The 25877-nt window shown below is 34.3% G+C and overlaps 1 protein-coding gene across 9 annotated transcripts in view; it reads right to left on the reverse strand.

Moving 5' to 3' along the window:
• Positions 1 to 25877, reverse strand: part of BLTP1 (bridge-like lipid transfer protein family member 1) — a 202584-nt gene that overhangs the window by 45012 nt on the left and 131695 nt on the right. For all 9 annotated transcript variants that reach the window (XM_069557468.1, XM_069557472.1, XM_069557473.1 and 6 more), the window contains 10 exons: positions 23362 to 23568; positions 21421 to 21659; positions 17099 to 17343; positions 14890 to 14995; positions 10799 to 10896; positions 9860 to 10045; positions 6598 to 6766; positions 4809 to 5020; positions 3553 to 3751; positions 519 to 578 (listed from right to left, as the gene is read on the reverse strand). In XM_069557468.1, the coding sequence (XP_069413569.1) occupies positions 519 to 578; positions 3553 to 3751; positions 4809 to 5020; positions 6598 to 6766; positions 9860 to 10045; positions 10799 to 10896; positions 14890 to 14995; positions 17099 to 17343; positions 21421 to 21659; positions 23362 to 23568 (1721 nt within the window). The remainder of the gene's footprint in view (positions 1 to 518; positions 579 to 3552; positions 3752 to 4808; positions 5021 to 6597; positions 6767 to 9859; positions 10046 to 10798; positions 10897 to 14889; positions 14996 to 17098; positions 17344 to 21420; positions 21660 to 23361; positions 23569 to 25877) is intronic.

Consider the following 25877-nt stretch of genomic DNA (forward strand, 5'->3'; position numbering starts at 1 on the left):
TCTGCCTGAATTTTCCCTATATATATTTTCCATTTTTGCCTAAGAAACAATTTTATCCATCTTTCAAGTCCCTGTTGAAATGCTAGTTCTTCCATAAAGCTTTCTCTCATTCTAGTATCCTTTGTAATTTAGATATTTTATCTGCCTCTTATAAATTTCAATAGCAGTTGGAATTTTATATCAATAGTTTATTGAGCTTATCACTTATTACAGTTTATAGTTGTACTGAAGAGCCATAACTACATTGTTAGAATTTAAATTTATAGAGTAGAAAGTGTATCTTATTCATCTTTGTCTTTCCCCAAACATTTTGTAGTTATGTTATACACTGGTGGTGTCTAATTAATTGTTAAATAAATAAAAATATACTAATATTATTGCAAAATAGTTTTTAAAAATTAGGGAATAACAGAATGAGTTTTGGTTAAAAGATCCTCTAATACAAAGGCAGGAAAAATAGATTAAAGCAGAATTCTACCTGATACATATAGCAAAAGTAATACCAAATGTGAACTCACCAGCAGCTGCTTGTCCTGTAGTCCTGGAACATACTTCATAGGTACCATCTGGAACTACACCTGCACAAAAATCACCCCCAAAATAATCCTTAACAAAATTATGCTTGTGGTTAAATATACTGTAATTTTTCTTTCAAAAATTATCTAAATAGGATTACTAGTCTCTCTAGATTTCAGTTTTTAATCTGGAGAAAGAAAAGGACCTTAGATGACTTGCAAAATCTACTTCATATCTCACAATATTTTATTCTTATTGATTTTAAGAACTAAACTGCATACACCTGAAATTAATAGATTATAAATCAACTATACTTCGATAAAGAAAAAGAATTTAACTGCAGTTTTACCTTTACATTCTATGTGTGAGTTCCACATCTGTTGGCCAATATCTGGCCAACTCTGAAACTCTAGTTTCTTGATGCTGTGACAATTTGTACCATCATGAGTAAATGGCACTTTGAGAATGCAAATACTTTAAAACTGATTTTTTGATAACTAAGAACTGCCACATCAGTTCACAGACATGATTCATCAGCCCTGTCTTTTACGTTGACAAGGACCTTTTTATGAGAATTAAAAAAAAAAAAGACTGATTGCCGTTATGTCAGTCTCATGAGATCAGTCTCCTGAGCTCGTTGACTTATCCTCGGAATACATCTGACTTTAACTTTGAAGAATTTTCTACAACTTAGCTTTAATCAGATAACTTTAGCTTTTTTTAAGAGGTTAATCAACAGTTTTAAAAGTAGAGACATACCATCCTTCAAACAACTTTTAAAGAAAATAAAGCCTAAATTGTTTAACAGACTCTCCCCAAATAAAATATTTCTACAACTCACATTACCTAATTCACCTTTAATGTCATAGTTATAAAACAGAGCAAAATAGAAAAAAAAAAAAACTAAACAACCCTTGCAAATCTAAACATGCTAGAATGAAAACAAAACCCTTTGAAACTGGAGAAATATAATAAGGCTAGTAAATTAGAAAAGGGTAGAAAACATTGAAGACTTCCAATCCAAAGAAATGGAAAATAATTTTTAAAAGTTAAAAAAAAAGATTACATAAATTCATAGAATACAGAGCCATGGTGTATTAATAAGGAACATTAAAATTCTTAGGATTAGATCTGAATCCTCAAAGTGAGAAGTAGGAAACCAACTGGGCTCTTTCCCATTGTACTTGTCATCTTTGAGTTGGACCAACCAAAATCCAGGATGGCAGTTTTCTTGCTGTGACAAACAGATGCTGTTGTCCAGGTGTTAGCAGAACGACTGGAATTTTTCAAATTTCTAATAGTTTAGCTTCTCTAAGTACATGTCAATGAAAAGAGTCTAATCTTTACTATTTATTTAAATGGTCCATGGAACACTTCCTACAGGTCGTGCTTTCTAATTTTAACTGTATTTCCCCAAATACTATTACCGAGAGAAGAAATAACAGTGGGTCACCTGTTTTCTAGGGCATGACTTTTAAATGATCTTTGGAAAAAAATCCTAATTTTTATTTCTCTGCCCTAAACTCGACTCTTTAAAAAAAAATATCAGTTACATGCAAGTATACTTATTACTAACAAAAACTACAAAATAGTAAACTACTTGGCAAATTTGCAATTTGGAAATCTTTTTTATCAACAAAACAACTACTCTACTCACCTCCTTTGCCATCCTCCCAAGATACCGAACAATAAGCATGTTACAAATACAAGTCATTTGATAACCTCCAAAACTCAAAATAAATTATGATTTTCACAATTATTATAGCATGTTAGTATTCTACTTTGTTGGTATAATGTCCACTGAAGTGCTAAGCTACTGTTTATATTCTTAATATGTTTTTGATTTTGAGTCAGATGTATATTTCTTATGCATTTTCCCTTTGTTTAAACTGTTAAGGAAACAGTATTATCCCTTGCTTCCAAATATATTTTATCCAATATGACTACAATGATGACAAAATATCACCTGAATAAAAGTCAATAGGTTTAAATTTATTTTAAGGGAAAAAAACACACAAACAAAAGACAGTTACGGTGACTTTTAAAAATATATATAACAACCATGTAAAATGATTATTTGTAAAGGTTGCTGATGAAGGCTATTTTTGGTCTTTTGGGTATTAAGCCTGAGTACTTCGATAGCAAGTCTTCTTAGTAACCTGAAGTATTTCAAAGACATCCTAGTATTTTTCCTATTAATTATCTAAATGCAAAGCATTCAAATCCAGGAATTTCACCTAAAATTTTACTGAAATTAAATACCAAAACTTTAATTTTTTGATATGAAAACACTGGAAAGTCTTCCAAATACCTAAAGAAAACCCACAACTGGAGGGATTTTCTTCCAATGGAGAGAGGGGAAAATTGCTAAATAATAGCATATCATCTTCTGGAAAGTAAGTATTAATTTTGGTCTACAGATTAACTGAGGAATTTTAATTCACAACCTTTAATTCTCAAATATAATTTTTCATTATAAGATTAATGATACTTTATCAAATCTACTATAATGTTTAAAATATTAAAAACAAACCCCTGTATCTTCAAAATAGCATATTAAACACAGCTTCAGTTATTCCCAACCTTGATGAACATTATGGAATCAGAGGAATTCACCCAAATTATACTCTGTATACTACATGTTTGGAAGTGTGGATTTACTTATGGCTCAAGTTCCTGACTATCCTGTATTATGTTATAGAATGAACTGGATCTTATACATATAGCCCTTTCTTTTAAGATTCCCACAAAATAAAGATACTTTACCTGGTCATTCATTAATCAATTACAAGAAGTATCAGGGGGTGAGCAAATGCTATACCATCAATAAGAATATCAAGTTGGTTTACTTACCCAAACTACTGAAAGCAGCAGTTTTTCACAAATATGTTCTGGTATCTTTAATTAGAAACAGTCTTTATTTCACAAAGTCCAATAAAGTTCCTATATACGAATATCCTTTAGTTTTACTAATGACGTTGGGGTTATTTTAATTTTTTAAAATTATAAAGCTCATACAGAAAATGAGAAACTCACAGGCATTCATTACTAGGTCCCCACGAATTTCTGGTTTCCAGTCATCCCATGACGTCTCAAAGCCATCAGCAAAACGGATACAAAAGTTTTTGAAATGCCCTTTACTGACTAAAGATTCTGAAGAACAAGCAGTGATGAGAGTACTTTCAATGGTCAGTACTAAGGCAGAACCAGTGTCAAGGTCTCCAGTGTGATTAGACTGCAAAATACATTAATGAGACAAAAGGTGACAACTTTTAAAGTTTGGAAATCTCTTAGGATTTAGAAGACCCAACATATAGAAAGAGTTAACCTTAGAGAGCTTTGTTAAAAAGCAGCTTAGAAAGGTGCTACTTTAAAACATTAAACTGCCCATGTGATATGCACTTGCCATTTAGTTCTTTTAAAACTAAACGTGTAAAAGGCTGATTATCTATTTTTTAAAATCTCAGGTCTCTGTTTTAGTTGTGGGGAACATTCATTTTTATAACCATCCCTGCTGTTATAGCCTTCCTGAAGTCTGTCCAACATGCTGTATTATCATTTTTCAACTCCTGAAGCACAAACATAACACATACTGCCAATCCTCAACCCAGAAGTTTTCTCCTCAACCCAGAAGTTTTCTTAACACTTTCCTGTCAAACAATAACTAGAAGATAAATTCATTCAACAACTGGTTACAGGTTAAGGTAAACTGTAACAATAAAACACAGACCTCTGTATTTGTTATAATCATAACTTCTTAGCATAATAGGGGTTCACAGCTTTTTCTCTTATACAAGTGAGCATGCAAATATGCATTCCCGAGAACTGTTCTTAAACCACAGAGTATTTCTGCTTTATCCAGTACACATACCTTGGAAGTTTGTTACCATTAAATATTACAGTTTGAAAGACTTTGGAAATCCCCTACCCTGTTTTAGATGAAATTATCAAATATTATATCATATTCTTGAGTATGTTTCTATTTTATCAACAAGTATATGCCAAAGATGTCTTTGCCAAATACAAAATAAAAATAAAGATTTATTAGATGGGTGTCAATCTCATTACTGTTATGAGGCACATCAAAATGATTCAGAGAAAGGTCTCATGAGATCCACATTTAATACTCCGTGGATGAATAATGTTGGAAGGAATTCAATCTTACTGTTTATTAAACTCAAGTTATAAACTGTTACCCTGAAAATATTTATTGTTATACTCTGTACACACAAAAATATGGTTAGTAGAAATGTTTGGTTCTAAATCTTGGACTATGATTCTATTTTTTATACCTGTGCAGTATTTGTGATAGGCAGGCAAATTCCCAGATCATTCACAGTGAGCTGCAGGAAGAGAGTCCCAAATGCCTGGGCTGACGTTTGCTGGATACCAGGCAGCATATCTACCACTTCCTTCGTAGCCATATGAATATCTTTATGTAAAGCCATTCGTTGTTCATTCCAATTGTCATATGCAGCCTTATAATTCAGCCAAAACAGCACAGCTTTTGATAATTAAGACAGGGCAAAGGAAATATTAAAATCAAAGCTGTAAATCTACATGGCAAGTAAAACTGTTTAACTATAAAATCCTGTTGATTAATAAAAATTAGTCCCAGAAAATTGTAGCATTAGAACTAGAAAGAATCTAAGAGGATATAGTCAACCAGACAAATGAAAAAAACAGAAAGCAGGAAACTGCAAAATGGCAAACCACAGAAGATAATTCAGGTCTAGTCACTCATTTAATGAATTACTTGTGAAATGCCTACTATATGCTAAGCAATGGGACAGAATCACAAAGGAAAACAAACATGGTCCCTGACCATACAAAGCTTTCTGTTACAACTGCTAAAAATTCTTGAAGGAGAGGTATATAGTACTAGAAGTATACATTTTAAAAGTGTGATTTAGAGGAGTAAAAAACATTTGAGTTTGTAATAAGAATGAAATCTGAGGGTAAATAAACCATCATTTAATGCTATATACAGAGGGGGAGTCTTAAGAGAAAATAAAGATGAAGAGGTCGGAGAAGTAGAAGGAAAAGCAAGAGTTAGGACATGGATACAAGAGTAGAAGTACTTTTAAGGAATCCATTGGAAGCTTACCAGAGGATGGTAAGGTGAGAAATGGGAAAAAAAAAAAAAGTGTACCAGATTTAGCAAAACAAAATGTTAGAGGTAGTTTTCTAACAAACTGATCTTACCAACAGCCAATGCCCATCACCAGTTTATTTTATGGCTTCATAAATGGTTCTTTATTACTTCTAAAATAACCATTATATTTGCCCAAGGGACACTAATTTGACCCTATCATTCAGCCTTATTTCTCATCATTTTCCTTTATGAAAGTTGCTGCTATATTTTCTTGGGCCCCTGTGCTTATATGCATTTATATATGTATATTCCTTTTCTTTTTCACTTGGCAAATATTTATTTAGTTCCCAACTACAAAGATAAAATAGGACAAGCTTGCATTTCCTATCTCATGAGTAACTATCTCTCTCCTAACTCCAAGTTGAACCTAAAAAATTAGTCTCTTCTCTGAGAGGCACAGAGAAAGTTAGAGAACTCCCTAATATATCAGAAGAAAAAAAAAGTGTATATATATATATATACACATATATGTATATATATATACACTTTTATATATATATTTTAACTCTGGAGTCTACTTTGCTCTCTTTCCACTGAACTGAGAGCTCTTTGAAGGCAGAGTTCCTGTTTTCCGTATATGTATTCCACTTATACATAGTGAACAATAAATGTTTATAGAATAAACAAATAAAGACACTGCCAAGAAGAATGGGTGCAATAGTTACCGAAACCAAAAAACTGAGCATTAAAATTAAAATTCTACATCAGATATTCCTATAGATTCATGTAAAAAGCAAATAACTTTAAAAAGTAAAGTAACTTCAAAACCTGATGAGAATACACAAACTTTTTTTGGATGCTCACATTTCAAATTTAAGAGACATATACTGTCAAGCATTTATGCTGGTAAACTACAGATGACTTTCTCTAGTATTACCAAAACATCTCTAAATCTGATAGAGTAGTATTGATAGATTTTATCTTACCTCTATCAAAGGCCACGGGCTGTGCGTACACAATTGGTCGATTCAAGGTAATAAGCACAGCTTCCCTATCTGAAGAACCACTGATTTCTTCTCGCAGGGCATTTCTTAATCCAATTCTAGTTTTAAAATAGGCAACTTGATGAAAATCAGAACCAGCTTCCTCATAAACCTACGATAAAATGAAAAGCTCAATAAAAGCAAATAACAGAAATGTTTTAATTTTAATTATTTAATATAAATTTATTTTAATTGGAGGTTAATTACTTTACAATATTGTACTGGTTTTGCCATACATCAAGATCAATCTGCCACAGGTATACATGTGTTCCCCATCCTGAACCGTCCCACCCCCCCCCCCCCCAACGCTTCTCTCCCGGGACCATCCTTCTGGGTCGTCCCAGTGCACCAGCTCCAATCATCCAGTATCATGCATCGAACCTGGGCTGGCGATTCGTTTCATATATGATATTATACATGTTTCAATGCCATTCTCCCAAATGATCCCACCTTCTCCCTCTCCCACAGAGTCCAAAAGAATGTTCTATACATCTGTGTCTCTTTTGCTGTCTCGCATACAAAGTTATCATTACCTTCTTTCTAAATTCCATATATATGCATTAGTATACTGTATTGGTGTTTTTCTTTCTCGCTTACTTCACTGTATAATAGGCTCCAGTTTCATCCACCTCATTAGAACTGATTCAAATGTGTTCTTTTTAATGGCTGAGTAATACTCCATTGTGTATGTGTACCACAGCTTTCTTATCCATTCATCTGCTGATGGACATCTAGGTTGTTTCCATGTCTTGGCTATTATAACAGTGCTGCAATGAACATTGGGGTACACGTGTCTCTTTCAATTCTGGTTTCCTCAGTGTGTATGCCCAGCAGTGGGACTGCTGGGTTATAAGGCAGTTCTATTTCCAGTTTTTGAAGGAATCTCCACACTGTTCTCCATAGTGGCTGTACTAGTTTGCATTCCCACCAACAGTGTAAGAGGGTTCCCTTTCCTCCACCCCTTCTCCAGCATTTATTGCTTGTCGACTTTTGGATCGCAGCCATTCTGACTGGTGTGAAATGGTATCTCATTGTGGGTTTGATATGCATTTCTCTGATAATGAGTGATGTTGAGCATCTTTTCATGTGTTTGTTAGCCATCTGTATGTCTTCTTTGGAGAAATGTCTATTTAGTTCTTTGGCCCATTTTTTGATTGGGTCGTTTATTTTTCTTGAATTGAGCTGCAGGAGTTGCTTGTATATTTTTGAGATTAGTTGTTTGTCAGTTGCTTCATTTGCTATTATTTTCTCCCATTCCAAAGACTGTCTTTTCACCTTGCTTATAGTTTCCTTTGTTGTGCAGAAGCTTTTAATTTTAATTAGGTCCCATTTGTTTAGTTTTGCTTTTATTTCCAATATTCTGGGGGCTGGGTCATAGAGGATCCTGCTGTGACTTATGTCAGAGAGTGTTTTGCCTATATTCTCCTCTAGGAGTTTTATAGTTTCTGGTCTTAACGTTTAGATCTTTAATCCGTTTTGAGTTTATTTTTGTGTATGGTATCAGAAAGTGTTCTAGTTTCATTCTTTTACAACTGGTTGACCAGTTTTCCCAGCACCACTTGTTAAAGAGATTGTCTTTTCTCCATTGTATATTAAATTAAAAGTTTTTTAACACCATTAATGGTGAAAGTCACTCAGTTGTGTCCGACTTTTTGTGACCCATGGACTATACAGTCCATGGAATTCTCCAGGCCAGAATACTGGAGTGGGTAGCCTTTCGCTCCTCCAGGGGATCTTCCCAACCTAGGGTTCGAACCCAGGTCTCCCACATTGCAGACATATTCTTTACCAGCTGAGCCACAAGAGAAGCCCAAGAATACTGGAGTGGGTACCTATCCCTTCTCCAGCGGATCTTCCTGACCCAGGAATTGAACCAGGGTCTCCTGCATTGCAGGCGGACTCTTTACCAACTGAGCTATCAGGGAAGCTTGTATTGTTCACCAAAAGAACTACAGTATACTTTTCTTCATTTCATTTCTCAATGATAAATTCCTGATACTCTATACCATAACACTTGAAATTAATGTACAATATGAATGGTTATATAAGAAATAAATAGGAAATGATACATAAAATCCATATAACAGCTAGGATTAGGTTTATATCCTCAATGGCAAGATAATTAGATCTCTCAAACTGTGCTTCTATTAGAAAAAATTAGTTTTTCTAGAGATGACATGAAATTTTTGTTCATTTACTCCTCCACATAATCTTTAATATAGCCATTCAGTTTTAAAAGTGTGACTGGTATTCTTTTAATCAGGTCTTCAAAGTAAAGAAGGAAAATGATTAAAAATCTACCTAATTTTTAGCAAAACAGAAATTCCCTTATGAGCTATGAAAGCTAAGTTTTTATAAAACAGCATCTGATTTACTACTCTGTGTGTGTGTGTTTATATATGTTTAACTTTACATGTTTAACATTATGGCATGTAAAATTTGCCATTATTCAAACGGGAGCTTAGTCGCTTATTCGTGTTTGACTCTTCGTGACACCATGGACTGTAGGCTGTCAGGCTCCTCTGTCCATGGGGATTTTCCAGGCACGAATATTGGATTGAGTTGCCATGCTGTCCCCCAGGGGATCTTCCCAACCCCAGGATTGAACTCAGGTTTCCTGCATTGCAGGCGGGTTCTTTACCATCTGAGCCACCAGGGAAGCCCAGTAACATTTTAAGGATTGACTAATGTTAATACAGGGGGCTTCCTAGGTGGCACTAGTGGTAAAAAACCTGCCTGGCAAATGCAGGTAATGCAGATTCGATCCCTGGGTCGGGAAGATCCCCTGTAGAGGGGCACGGCAACCCACTCCAATATTCTTGTCTGGAGAATCCCATGGACAGAAGAGACTGGTGGGCTACACTCCATAGGGTCACACAGAGTTGGACGTGATTGAAGCTACTTAGCACGCATGCAATGTTAATACAGAGCGTTAACAAAATCAAGAGAAGTTATAAGTATTCATGAAGATGCTAGTTAAATTTCATGTGATTGTATTTGCCAAAACAATATACTGCCAAAATACTCAAATGAAATGCCAGACAAAATTATAAGGGTCTTCTTCAATGAATTTTCATTAGAATTTACAATCAAATTTTCAGAACTTAAACTAAATACTTTTAAAAGTATAATAATACTTAAAGTAGTTCAAAATGATATGCAGCATTTAAAAGTCAGTTTTAATATCAACATATTCAGCACTCACCTGATGTTTGACAATCTGTCCTAAAGCCAGATTTAAGTCCACTTGGCATTTACCAAACAGTTTCAGATAGCTGCTACTTCCTGGGGAAGCTTTGGTTTGAAGTCTGTTTGAAAGTTCCAGTTCAATCAACCCAGTTTCAAATCTTACAGCTCTCATTGAGGGAGTTGTGGCTGTTACCTGAATACCCTAGTAGTTTATATATGTTTGGAGGAAAAAAAGAATCTTAAATCAACAATATACACCCATTCAAACGAAATCTTTCAATACGTGATAAATAAAATACCATGTTCTAAAATATCTTGGATGCCTATTGAACTGACAAAACTGGCAACATCCTTTAATTTCTCATGTCAGTAGAAAATTTTAGCTATTAAATTTCATTTCAGTATTTTGTATTCAAAATACAGACTCTTCATGGGTTAAATACATTAATTACAAGTAACTATTTGGTATGAATAATTTTTAAGAACACTAATATCATAAACATTAGAAGCAATAAAATTTACATTAAGGTATTATTTTAATTGGACAAGTGTACAAAACATTTCTTACAGAGTAATTTATAATAGCAATAATCAGAAAAAATAAATGTTCATTAGAAGGAAGTACTTAAATTTTTCCAACTGTATAATATATAGCACAGCTGTTTAAGAAGATAAAGTAGATCTAAATGTTCTGAAGTGGAGAGGTATTCAAAGTTTTTAAAAAGGCAGAAATATAAATATATATATATAATATATACACACACACACAAACAGGAAAAATCCTAAACGATATTCAATTGTTAAAGCTTCTTCTCTAAGTGGATAGGGTTATATTTAATACTTCAATTTTATTTTCTATTTGGCATATTCATGTATCATATGAGTTTTCTATAAGCATACATTAAGTGGAAAAATACTTCTTAAGGAATCATTATTATATTATTATTTATGTTACCTTAAACTGCAAGTTCAAAGAATAGAGCAGAATTTTAGGCTTCTCTCCATCCGCTGTTCCGTCATGTTCATTCCAAAGAGGAATAGGCTGCTCCCCGCCTAAAAGAGGTTAACGAATTAAATAATTGAAGGTCTGAGGCAATTTCTTCAAAAGGAACAGAGTAATTATGTTCTGTGTTTAAACACACACACACACATTCTCTTTTTACTGATCATTAACTGAATCTTTAACAGGGAACTCTAGCCATGGCACATTTCACTGAGGCAGATGGCAGATATAAAATCGGGATAGTACTACATATATAGAAAATTAAGAACTTTTTATATGGCCTAAATTAAAACATTATACATATAATTATACCAAACATGATTATACATCTCAGAAAATATATTTGAAGGAAAAATTACAATGAAAAAATCTCTTCAATCAAAAAAATATCTTGGTTATTTATTTCTACATGTTCTATAAACAAAGAATGAAAGAAAAACTGAATGTGGAGAAATGAAAAATAAGATAACAGATTTTAATAACAAAGAGTGTGATAAAGAAGTTTGGCCTATACATTTAAGAAGAAATTGGGGTAGAGGACCTTGGGGATAAAGTTCCTATTAATAAACCATTTGTTACTCAGGCTATGTGGTATTCAGGAAATAATGTTCTAACATTTTGAAATCCAATCTCTGCTTCCACTTCTCTTTGTCTTATTTTAAAAGCTTTTCTGCATGTTTATCTTTCAAATATTCTATCTCAAAATGATTCCTCTTTTTCTATGTGTATTGAATTTAGCATCATCCAAGGGAGCAAATGTAAGTGAGATGGGAAGTTTCTTCCCAGTAGGTAATAAATTAATGTAATTCAACACATTAATAGGCTAAAGGATAAAAGTCACATGATCATATTAAGAGACGCAGAAAAAGCATTTGACAAAATTCAAAACCTACTGATAATAAAGAATTTCAATAAACGAAAAACAGAGTAGAACTTCCTCAATTTGATACAGAATATCTAAAAAAAAATCTTCAGCTAAAACCATGTTAATTGGTGAAAAGCTTTCAGTTTTCCCACTATGATAATGTACAAAGCAAGCACAGCCCCTCTTACCAATCCTTTTCAACATCATACAAGAAGTCCTAGCTAATGCAATATGACAAGAAAAGGAAATAAAAGATATACAAATTGGGAAGGAAGAAATAAACTGTCTTTGTTCACAAATGACTTGATCATCTATGTAGAAGTTCCTGGAACCAATAAGTGATTACAGCAAGGTTACAGGATACAAAGTTTAATAATATACAAACATCAATCACTTTCCTATCAGCAGCAATAAACAGTGGAATGGGGCTGGTGCATGGGGATGACCCAGAGAGATGTTGTGGGGAGGGAGGTGGGGGGGGGGGGGTCATGTTTGGGAACGCATGTAAAAATTAAAGATTTTAAAATTAAAAAAAAATAAATAAATACTAAAAAAAATAAAACCCAATACCATTTACATTTCCACAAAAATTAAAATGCTTAGGTATTTATATAAATTAACAACACATGTACAAGATCTACATGAGAAAAACTACAAAACTCTGATAAAAGATAGACATCAGTTGTTCTTAACTTGATCTCTAAATTCAATGCATGCAATCCAAATCCAAATCCTACCAACTTATTTTGTGGATATCAACAAACTCATTCTAAGGTGTATATGAAGAGATAAAATACCCAGAATAGCCAATAAAATATTGAAATAGAAGGACAAACCAGAAAGCTGAATATCTTTTACAGTTTCAAAAAATTTTAATTTAAAAGACAAGCTCTGCCTCTTACAAAATGTATCACACAATCCTTTTAGTTTATAGAAATATCAGAGACACTATTAGTTACATTAACTCTACAGTTTTTTACCTTGTTATGAATTAAACATCTACCTGATCTAATTGTAAAACTGGTAACCTTATTTCATATATATATAAATATATTACTAATATATTACAAATACATTACACACATAGGGCTGTACATAATAAAAGATAGATCTCCTCTCTTTACCAGGTTGGTGCTTACCTACAGCCTTCTGAAACCCAGGCAGTCTATGCACAATTAAGACTGTAAGAACTGATTCTTCAAAAAAGAATTTTCCTAACAAACTTGATGATGGTTGTGAACATGAGTATTCCTATGCAACAGAAAATATCCTAAAGCTAAATGTAACATAATGGGAAAGCATGAGGAAACAGTTTTAAAAATAAATAAGGAAAATAATCATGAGGATTATAGGAGAGTAGGGAAGCAATACAGACATTAGAATACTAAGGAATTGGGCTACAAGGATTCAAAGCATTCCCTCTCAATAATCTGTTACATTCTCTGGTTTTGAGAAAGATAAGGGAACATCTGTGTTCCATGAGGCCCTGGACCAGCTGGATGATAGGTGACTTATGTTTCAGCTATTTTCCCAGGATTCATCCTGTCTCTGCAGTGAGGAAGGAAAGGTTCAGGGAGATCTAGCCACTAAATGATGTTGGCATCATTTTCTGAGCTCTTTATTTTTCACAGTGATTGGCAAGTCTTCATGGGTAGAACATTAATTTCCAGTTTTCTTTTCTATTTCATTATTCATAGACCTACTTTTCTTATAACTCCTAGCGATGTAATTCAAAGGTTAAGAAAAGCCTTTCTCTTTCATCAAAACCACTTTAAGTATGGCTTACAGTACCATACTAATACCAGGAACTCTACACTTGTACTGTAAGAGATACAAGATTAGTTACTGGAAGGGTTTGTTTTTTTAATTATACATATTTAGCAATAGCAGTCTTGAAAAAGTCTTAATTTGTATAGACAATGTTCTAATGTGACTTTAACCAGGTAAATGGGCCACATCAAAACTTCTGTATATCTCCAAGAAGAGACACCTTCAGTGGCAGAAAGGGCTTCTGCTATATATTCATCCCTTCCTTAATGGTTTGTATTCAACCATTTTCAGAAAAATTCCAAGGTTCCCAATTGATTTAATTGTTCTACTTCACTTGTAAGTTTCTATACCTCTGTTAGGCCTCATCAGTGTGACCATCAAATAGCTTCTTAACTTCAGATACAACCAGAACCAACCCAGGAGAACCAGGAAAATCTCCTGCACACACGGCTGCTATATATAATTCGATTTCCTAATCCATGTTCTATCCTCCTTCAAAGCCTTATCAAATACTGGTCCATAAGCTCTGCCTGAATCTTGTCTTTCTCCTTTCTTGCCAAATGAGACTTCACTTGTGAGGATTTGAATTTGACATCCTCTGTGTGAAGCCTTTTCTGATTCCTTAAAGTTTTTCCTTTAACATAGACACAGCACTCTTTTCTTGTCATTCAGAGAACTCAACACAATTATAATTGAATAGATACTTAATAAATTTGTAAAATGAATTAATTTATTCATCAACAATGGAGGAATCACCTCTTGATGGCATTTTATTGGTAAAGCTTAATTATTATTTTAACATGATTATTTATATTCACTTTGGAAATATTCAGCCTTAAGAACTGTTATACAGTTAACTTGTTTTCCACCCTAATTCCTCTTAATACTCTATCTTGTGAATTGAAAATCAAATAAACATTTTTAAATGAGACATATATTTCCTGTTAAAATGTAAAATAGGGATTAAGAAGGTTACTTGTAATCTACTCTTGAGAAACAGCAAAAATATAATAAGGGTTGCTAGAGACAATTTACCATGTAGCCAGCATATAGTCACCATCTGATGTAGATTAACATCAAAATCTTAACACTGATCTAAATTCTGTCCACAGTGATTAAGACTAGTTAATTAATAGACACACACTAAGCCGGTTTTTTTTTTTTTTCTTGGAAGGGCAGCAAAGGGAGCTTTGTGTAGTTAAATAAATTGTAAATGTATATATTACACATAAAAAAAGTAATAAATAAGCAGGAGCATCTGTAGGTGAGAAACCCATAAAAGGAACAGAGTTTTTAGGAAGTTAACAATTTTATCTACATGACAGAATCAATATTTGTATCACTGGTACGTGGACCATCCTATAGCCAGTGAGAATGTACTATATTGTAAGGTAGCAGATGATCTTACCAGAAACTTTTTGTATTACTTCATTAACTTCTTTCATGAATACTTTCTGTACAAATACCAGGTGATTTAGAAGATCAGTTGTAAGATTATGTTCAAAGGAACCAACCTACCAAACAAAATCAGAATATTAGATTAACATATTGACTATACTAATCTTAAATACATCTCACATAAGTCATCCCCAAACTCTGAGGAAGAACAATTACTTACATGATACTTGAAATTAATATACTGAAGAAAGGTCAAAATACTCAGATCCCTTAATACTCTACTGGCCTGACATTGTTAGGCACCATTTCCCTTTGTTTTTAAAAAATAACAGTAGCCAATAAGGTAAGAGAAATCTTTTGAAAATGTAACCTGCTGATTTCAATACCGATTATGTGAAGTAATATTTATTTTTAATGATCACTGTTTTAGTGTTAGAACAATGGACTAGTATAAGTGAAAGAAAATGTTTTTACTCATTCAAATATTTATTGACCATCTACTCTGTGTATTGCATTAGATGCTAAGGATACAACTGTGAATAAAAACAAAATTATGGTTCTCATGAAACTTATATTAGCTTACATGAAGCTGAATTAGCAAATCAGTTATACTAAACTCAGCTTTACTATAATGCATGTCCCATGATTAGTATAAAGAATTTCTGACAACAATTAACTAATAGATTAAATAGAAAGCAGGCCTTAATTGGATTCAAGTTTATTTACAATGAATCGAAGCATCTTTATGAGTAGGTCAAATTCTTCAACATCTGTCACTTTGATAGTGTTCATATGTGGATCAAAAGTTAAGTGCAAAATACATGTAAGCAGTCTTTTCTTAAATGAGAATTCACATAAAGTCTAAGTTGCACTGGGTACGTTCATTGTGGATAGAGTAGTATCAAGTGGGTAAAGATGATTTTCACATGTGTCTATTTCAGGCCATAGTAAAATGGGCAACTCTCAGAGAGATGCAACTTTAGACTCTTTCAAATGTTTATAATTAACTGCATTCTCAGTAAATTTAGGATGGTGTTCTGCCCCAATTATAAACTTTATATCTTTATAATAGCTAATATTAGTAAGGAATTATGCAATATACTAGATTGGATTTGCTTTATTTTCTGTCAAATGAAATATTAATAATAGTATTGCTAAACTAGAGTTTGGGACACTTATTTTTCAGAAGTAGAAAGCAAAAATGAAACAGGCTTTATAATCTACTTTTTAGTAAGTAAATATTAGACTTCTAGCATGTTGTACATGAGAGGTTCTAGGACAAGCAGAGTCTAAAGAAGGCAAACCAGACTTAACTATATGCTACAAGCTGTAATATTTCTAGATAGAAGCTAAAGAGCATTCTTATAAATGCTTCAGATTCTAGAGAATAAAATTTATAAAACAAATAGTTGTCAAATTGATTTCTGAAAAGGTTGCAGTTTTTTTGACAAAGTAAGCTGAGGGACAAGCATGCCTTTGATTCAAGCATCTGTCAATCGATAGCTGGGGGACTTAGGGAAAGTCATTTAATCTCTTTAAATTCAGTTTTCTACTGTAACAAATTAGGACAGTAACAAATGACCTGCTTACCATGAATCATATGAAAAACATACCTAAATGCTTTTTAAACTTGTGATAACTGTACAGATAGAAAGGGAAAAAATAACGATGGACTCAGGTATGCTTGTTTTCAACTTGCCCTAGTACAGAAATTAGTCTGTGAATGTGCTTATAATTATTTTCTCTCTCTCTGTGACCTTTATATTGTTAATAAGTATATATACCTAGATGAATCATGTAACCACCCTAAAGGTTCAGTTTTTCTACTTATAAATGAGAATAAAATATCTATCTCAAAGGGCTGATTTAAGAACTGTTCAAGTCAGTGTACATGCAGCACCTGACAAATGTTAAATACTATTAGCTTTTTTATAATCAGAGGAATAATTAAAATATTGCAGAGATGCATGTGAAAACTAATATAATAAATATGAATCCAAAGATGACTAAAACAAGAAAAATATGTTTAAATAAAACTATAAGGAGAGAGATACCTGTACACCCACACACACACTCCCATCAGACACAGTAAAAAGTTCTGTAGGAATAAATGATTTGATGACTTCTCTCAAAAATTTGCATCACTACATATTTTGGTACACCTAAAGCCCAAAGACTCCTAAATTACAAAGAATAAGAAAATTTAAAAGTGAACCTACTTCTGCCACACAACGTAGATAATTTCCCTGTAAATAATACCCTTGTTTAGAAGGCAGTTCATCTATACTCCACACTTGATCTGAGTAACTATCATGCTCTTCCATTATATATTTCCCTGACATAGTAACTGGAGGAAGGTTAAGACTGGCAGAAGGAGGAATGGTTGACATATCTGTGGCAGAAACTTTTGAAGTAAAACGCAGTCTGTGATTTGGCAGCTCAAATGTAAACCTGGTCTGTGCACCTGTAAGAAAAAAAGAGAAATTATTTTTGTTGTTCAGGTGCTCATTCACTCATTTCATTACTTACTATGTCCAAAAATGGTGAGTATGAAAAAAAAGTATGCATTTCCCAAAACCTATTTTTAAAGATATGAGAAGGATACTTTAAATTTGCTTAGAAAATTTTCCTGTCTTTAAATATATGTAGCCCCAAAACTTTGGCCACCTGAAAAAAGCTGACTCATTGGAAAAGACCGTAATGCTGGGAAAGATTGAAGACAAAAGGAGAACGGGGCAGCAGAGGATGAAATGGTTAGATAACATCACCAACTCCAATGGACATGAATCTGAGCAAACCCCGGGAAACAGTGAAGAACAGGGGAGCCTGGAGTGCTGCAGACTATGGGGTAACAAAGAGTCAGACATGACTTAGTAACTGAATAACAACAAATGGTTACTATAAACAGTCAGCTAGTATTATTAAGCCAGCAAATATCACTTATTAAGCCTAATAGGTGTGCAGCATTGGTGCTAGTTCAGTTCAGTCGCTCAGCCGTGTCCAACTCTTTGCGACCCCATGAATCACAGCACGCCAGGCCTCCCTGTCCATCACCAACTCCCGGAGTTCATTCAGACTCACGTCCATCAAGTCAGTGATACCATCCAGCCATCTCATCCTCTGTCGTCCCCTCTCCTCCTGCCCTCAATCCCTCCCAGCATCAGAGTCTTTTCCAATGAGTCAACTCTTCACATGAGGTGGCCAAAGTACTGGAGTTTCAGCTTTAGCATCATTCCTTCCAAAGAAATCGCAGGGCTGATCTCCTTCAGAATGGACTGGTTGGAGAAACACTTTAAAATGTTTTTTACTTCACAGAAAGTAGAAAAGAAACTGCCCTTATTACAAGAGTTAAAACAAGAGAAATTCACTAAGTGCAAAAACAAAACAAAAAAACAGGGAACAGTAATCCACACAATGTTTTCATTGTGTGAGAACAGTTAGCAGTTGATAACTTGCCTCCTGATCCCCACTTGGTATGGAAGTAAACAGTGAAACTGTCAAATCAATTAAATTATACTCAATGAAAACATTCATTAAGTATAAAATTATATAATCGCATGTATCTTTGACTTTAACAATAGTTAATAATGGGACCGTATTCCAAATAAGGATATGGCATGAGTTGCAGTATACTGCTGGTTCTGAACACTTAAACCAACAATTTGGCGTGTAGTTGTTCAATTATAAATATACAACCTAAACCATTATTCAGGCCAAATTTCTGCATTTCCTTATGAGGGAATTAAGGAGAAGCAGAAAGTTTATTAAAATCAAGATCTGTGGCCAGGAATAAATACATACCCATACACACACACACTATATAAATACATACACACATTTATTCACAAATCCTTATTGCCAAATTCAGACTTAAATTGAAGAAAGTAGGGGAAAACCAGTAGACCATTCAGGTATGACCTAAATCAAATCCCTTACACACAGTTGAAGTGACAAATGGATTCAAGGGATCAGATCTGATAAACAGAGTGCCTGAAGAACTATGGACCAAGGTTTGTGACACTGTACAGGAGGCAGTGATCAAGACCATCCCCAAGAAAAAGAAATGAAAAAGAGCAAAATGATTGTCTAAGGAGGTCTTACAAATAACTGAAAAAAGAAAAGACACAAAAGGCAAAAGAGAAAAGGAAAGATAAACCCATTTGAATGTAGGGTTCCAAAGAATAGCAAGGAGAGATAAGAAAGCCTTCCTCAGTGATCAATGCAAAGAAATAGAGGAAAACAACAGAATGCGAAAGACTAGAAATCTCTTTAAGAAAATTAGACATACCAAGGGAATATTTCATGCAAAGATGTACACAATAAAGGACAGAAATGGTATGGACCTAACAGAAGCAGAAGATATTAAGAAGAGGTGGCAAGAATACCCAACAGAACTATACAAAAAAGATCTTCATGACTCAGATAACCACAATGGTATGATCACTCACCTAGACCCAGACATCCTGGAATGAAAAGTAAAGTCGGCCTTATGAAGCATTGCTATAAGAACAAAACTAGTGGAGGTGATGGAATTCCAGTTGAACAATTTCAATTCCTAAAAGATGATGCTGTGAAAGTGCTGCATTTAATATGCCAACAAATTTAGAAAACTCAGCAGTGGCCACAGGACTGGAATAGGTCAGTTTTCATTCCAATCCCAAAGAAAGGCAATGCAAAAGAATGCTCAAACTACCGCACACCTGCACTCATCTCACACGCTACTAAAGTATTGCTCAAAATTCTCCAAGCCAGGCTTCAGCAATACGTGAACCATGAACTTCCAGATGTTCAAGGTGGTTTTAGAAAAGGCAGAGGAACCAGAGATCAAATTGCCAACATATGTTGGATCATCAAAAAAGGAAGAGTTCCAGAAAAACATCTTATTTCTGCTTTATTGACTATGCCAAAGCCTTTGACTGTATGGATCACAACAAACTGTGGAAAATTCTTCAAGAGATGGGACTACCAGACCACCTGACCTGCCTCCTGAGAAATCTGTAGGCAGGTAAAGAAGCAACAGTTAGAACCAGACGTGGAACAACGGACTGGCTCCAAATAGGGAAAGGAGTACATCAAGGCTGTATACTGTCACCCTGGTTATTTACCTTATATGCAGAGTACATCATGAGAAATGCTGGGCTGGATGAAGCACAAGCTGGAATCAAGACTGCCAGGAAAAGTATCAATAACCTCAGATATGCAGAAGACACCATCCTTATGGCAGAAAGTGAAGAAGAACTAAAAAGCCTCTTGATGAAAGTGAAACAGGAGAGTGAAAAAGTTGGCTTAAAACTCAACATTCAGAAAACTAAGTCATGGCATCCGGTCCCATCACTTCATGGCAAAAAGATAGGAAAACAATGGAAAAAGTGACAGACTTTATTTTCTTGGGCTCCAAAATCACTGCAGATGGTGATTGCAGCCATAAAACTAAAAAGACGCTTGTTCCTTGGAAGAAAAGCTAAGACCAACCTAGACAGCGTATTAAAAAGCAGAGACATTACTTTGCCAACATAAGTCTGGCTAGTCAAAGCTATGGTTTTCCCAGTAGTCATGTATGGATGTGAGAGCTGGACTACAAAGAAAGCTGAGTGCCAAAGAATTGATGCTTTTGAACTATGGTGTCAGAGAAGGCTCTCGAGAGTCCTTGGACTGCAGGGAGATCCAAGCAGTTCATCCTAAAGGAAATCAGTCCTGATTATTCATTGGAAGGACTAATGCTGAAGCTGAAACTCCAATAGTTTGGCCACCTGATGTGAAGAACTGACTCATAGGAAAAGACCCTGATGCTGGGAAAGATTGAAGGCAGGAGGAGAAGGCATAGACAAAGGAAGAGATGGTTGGATGGCATCATCAACTCTATGGACGTGAGTTTGAGTAAGCACTGTGAGTTGGTGACGGACATGGAGGCCTGGCGTGCTGCAGTCCATGGGGTCGCTAAGAGTCAGACATGACTAAGCAACTGAACTGAACTGATTCACATATGTGTATATATGTTTTTAAACTATTTTTTTTAATTTTTTTATAATTTTAAAATCTTTAATTCTACATGCGTTCATGTAATTTATAATGTTGATAGAATAAGAGAAAAATATTTTAATTTTAACAGATTGAAAAATAGGATACATTTCAGAAAAAAATACAAAAGCAAAGTGCTTTTGGAGAGGATACATAAGGATCACAAAACACAACCTCTGATAAAAGCTAAACGGACTCAATGTGAAAATAAACCAAGTTATTCAGGCTATAGGAACCTAACAGATGTAAAAATGTATTCAACTTAAGTTGGAAATGGTCTCTAAATAGTGGATAACTCTAAAGACTTCAAATGAAAACAGGGTCCATGATGGTCACTCAATGAAGTGTTTTGCTATTTTCACTTGACTGAATGAAAAACAGTTAATGAAATTTAAAAGTGTTTTAATTAAAATTTTTAAATTTTCATATAAATCTATAAAACCAAATTTGCCTTTCACCAAAATATTACTAATACTCAAATCCACTAATAAATTTTAAGAATGAATTCAAACTTCAGTGTTACCCGTCATTCCGTGGCTTCTCATTCGTCCCATCTTGTATTCTGCTTTCAGAGATGGTAAAAGTGCTGCGCCAATGGCTATACCATCTAACATGGCACTGAACTTAAGGACGATAGGCTTCTTCTCTAAACCTTCTGGTAGTTGAGGAAATTCATTTGTTTCAACAGGAGTTTGATTAACACTTGTTGGTGTTTTTTCAGAAGGTAGGGGGGTTGCAATATCTTCTTTTACAGGCTGTGGGCTATAAAGCAAAAATAAAGTTTAAATGGTGGAAAAGGGACACAAACAGAACAGCTACTAAGATTTAAATTGTATAAAAAATAAAAATTGTATAAAATTGGAATTCTTAATGAAAAATAGCAAAAAATGAACTGTGAACATGTTTTCTTTTCAATAGCAGATCATATTAAGTCTTCCTCAAATAGCCACTGAAAAATGATGATCTGGAAAAGTAAACAAGAAGTGATAACAATATAACTGGATGTTAAGGCTGTCCCAAGATCATTCATATCATTAATGTGAAACCAGAAGTTTGTCTGATTCCAGATCCTATGACTTAACCATCATGCAATTCTGTTGATTATTTGCCACTATTATTACTACCACTATGAATAATAATAACTAACATCAACAAAAACAATTAATAGATATTTGAGTGCTTCCTATGTGGCAGGTACTATTCTTAGTGCCTTGTGCATTTCATATCATTGATTCATCAAACAAAATCCTGTGAGTAGGTACTAGTATCTTCATTTTACCAATGAGGAAGCATAACTATGAAGTTGTAAAATCAGTTTTGAACTCAGTCAGTCTGACTCTGGGCTTCCCTGGTGGCTCAGTGGTAAAGAACTCGCCTGCCAGTGCAGGAGATGTGAGTTCAATCCCTGGGTTGGGAAGATCCCCTGGAGAAGGAAATGGCAACCCACTCCAGTATTCTTGCCTGGAAAATGCCATGGATAGAAGGACCCTGGCAGGCTATAGTTGTGTCTGCAAAGAACTGGACATGACTTAGAGACAGCACACACGCAGGTTGACTCTAGAGTCTTTATTTTTTTTCTAACTACTCCACTCTGTTTGCCAATACATTCTAATAAGAAGAAATTCCTTAGAGAATTTTATAACTAAAGCTCATATATACATTCTGGATTTCATATTCCAGTGACAGGAAAAACATGTGAGTCATTACTACTTAATCAACTAGACATGAATTAATACTACATCAGAATTTAAAGATCTAGAAAGAAAAAACTGGAAAAAAAAATCACTGCTTTAAGCCACCATCAAAAAACACACTATGTCTTTCTGCCTTACAGACTAGGAAAAAAGGAAATGTAACAAGGCAAACTTTTACCTTTTACTTAAATTTTTATTAGTTATTCATTAGTAACAGCTTTGGAGACCAGGAAAAGAGCTCAGCAGTACAAACCCTGGGTAAAGGTTACTCTGCAAAAGTCCCATTCACTGCCTTTTAAAATACGCAAATGGCACTATCAAATCCTTCCTTGAACCACATACAAGAATTTCATATGAAGGACAGCCCAAAACCATGCACGAGACATAAATGGCCCTGCAACTTTATAAATATATGTAGTCACAAATTTCAATGAAATTAAAGGAAATAAAGATTGTTACAGTCGTAGAATTTTTCAGTTTGCCTTTTAGTAGTACCCCTTTATAATGTCCACTAATCCTTAGGCTCTCCTAAGCTTTACTGATGCAATATGAAAGACTGACAATTGCATCTGTAACACACTACTTCAATAATACACACTACTTCAATATGATTCTTCCACAATCATGTTTAGCTACTTTTCACTCGCCCCACTATCCATAATAGTCACTACTCTAGATGTAACCTCTGTCTTCCTCCAAACTGCTGTTAACACAGCAAAAAATGACATGAAATACTATAGAGAATCACAAAACTTGAATAAATAACTTACACTGTAGAAGGCTGTCTGATGAGATCTGAGATCTGCTTAGATAGTTGGTGAGAACTTCGAACCATCATGCTGTGCAAGGTGGCGGGGTGCTGGGGAATATTGATGCTGATAGCTCCTACTTTGAACACAGCAGCATTGTTAGTCTTCAGTCCCCTCTGGGCACTGTAGAGGGCTTGAGACTTGGCAATACTACATTTCACTACAGTTCTATTAATAGAGAAGGAGGATCATTAAAATATGGTCACATAAAGAGAAATTTTGAAAATATATTTTGAGAGCAAGACAAATGCTTTGAAATCATTTACTGAAGTAAGTAAGATTTTTCATGCATTTAAATCATACTGAAGAAATAATATCTTCTAAAAATACTGACATACATTTTACTTTGTTTATATGGAATATTATTCTATTTCTTTAATAAAGAGTTTACAGAAGAATATCTATGTGCTTATATGGAAGAGAATGAACACTGACACATAAAACATATACAACACAAAATTCCACTTTTATTTTTCCCCATTCAGAACTCCATTTTTCTTCAACTTATTTCTGGCATCTCTACAACCACTAAGAAAATATAGACAGTGAACTTCAAAAGGAAGAAAAACACCATTATACCTCTTAAAATCTAATCAATCAAAGAAATTAATCTTATAATCAGCTAACAAGTTAAAAGAAATTAATGAAAAAGATGAAATTCAACTTGCATTTTCCATTTTTTTTTCAGTGAGTGGCAAAGAAATGATACAAGTCCAATTCATAAAGAGTAACTACTACTTAGTTAAAAATTGGTAAGTTTTACCGGTACAGATATAAAACAGAAATACTGTCTTTCTTGGTTTCTTGTTTTTTCCTTCTAATACCTAGAAAAATGCTTTGAACATGGCAGACACTCACTGAATTTTGTGAAATAAATGAGCAGAAAGAAGTACAGCAGAAGAATGACTCAACACTACAACTGTGAGATTCCACAGATAGCATGTTGTGAAAACCATGTATGTAAAAGTCATGGTGAAGCAGTCCTGACACAGACAACAGAAAAATTCATGTCAATGAAGTACACCACTAAAGGCCCTGTCATAAACTGAAAGCTTAGCATAAACGCTATCTTTCAAATGGGCACAGGATACTTGACAACAGAGTAAGCAAAACACACAAAGTGCAAATTTCATATTAACTACAGATCAGTTCACACATATTTATCTCTACTTAGGCTACAAAGGATTCACTGACTATAGTCTCAAGGACCTAAGGAATCAATGCATTACATTTAACTTATATTAGAACAAATCTTGAGAAGCGTTAAGAGTGGTTCTATCAGAAGTTTTGATTATTTACAGATAGTGAAATCCAGGTAATACGCTAACTTAAAAAATGATTACTACAGAACTATATCTGCCTTCTCCTTCAAAGGAAACTGCTTTCAAAGACTATCACTGATTAGAGGAAGGAAAAAAGTAATCTATGGAACTGTTCTAACCAGAATGATGGCAGATTTTAGAATGCTGACTAGTTACTGAATTTTGAATCTTAACTATTCTAATAATTAAATGATTCCATTTTAAAATCAATTTCAATATAAGCCCAAACACTTAGATGATGCTAAAATGCAAAGGACTTTATACTTGTGAATAGCATTCACTTATTGAATAAAACTAAGTATAAACTTACAAAGAAATCTTGTCATCATGACAGTCAAGAAATTCTACACCTATCTTACTGTTTTACTTTTATAATCTATAGAAGTCTCCTTAAATGTTACTTTTGATTATAGTAGCCTATACACAACCCTTGATTTTCAATTATACACCAAATGTCAGAATAGAAAGCGCTGACTACTCTGCTACTGCAGATCTGTGGTATTACCAGTGGAAACTGCGATGTTAAGAATTTCAAGGACTCTGTGTTGCCCAACTCCAGAGGGCATCATTCACACTGGAGGCTACATAAATGATGCCCATGACTATAGCGTGAGTAATGTTTCTTGGAGCTAGACAACAGGATAGTTCTACACTGATCAAACTGAGCCAGACACTGCAGAGAATCTGATTAACTCTTGTCATATGGTACACGTTAAAGATATAAGGAGACACAGAATGTGGAATTAAACAATTTACAAGCTGCCAAATGAATTAACTATTCATAACTCTATTTTACAGAGAAGGCAATGGCACCCCTCTCCAGTACTCTTGCCTGGAAAATCCCATGGACAGAGGAGGCTGGAAGGCTGCAGTCCATGGGATCGCTGAGGGTTGGACACGACTGAGTAACTTCACTTTCACTTTTCACTTTCATGCATTGGAGAAGGAAATGGCAACCCACTCCAGTGTTCTTGCCTGGAGAATCCCAGGGACGGGGGAGCCTGGTGGGCTGCCATCTTTGGGGTTGCACAGAGTCAGACACAACTGAAGTGACTTAGCAGCAGTAGCAGCAGCAGCAACTCTATTTTAACTCTTAAAAGATCTGTGCCTTAATCTGTATCATAAAACATGTAGTAAACTTTTACACAGGAAAGA

This window comes from Ovis canadensis, chromosome 17 (genome assembly GCF_042477335.2).
Source record: "Ovis canadensis isolate MfBH-ARS-UI-01 breed Bighorn chromosome 17, ARS-UI_OviCan_v2, whole genome shotgun sequence".
Classification (NCBI taxonomy): Eukaryota; Metazoa; Chordata; class Mammalia; order Artiodactyla; family Bovidae; genus Ovis; species Ovis canadensis.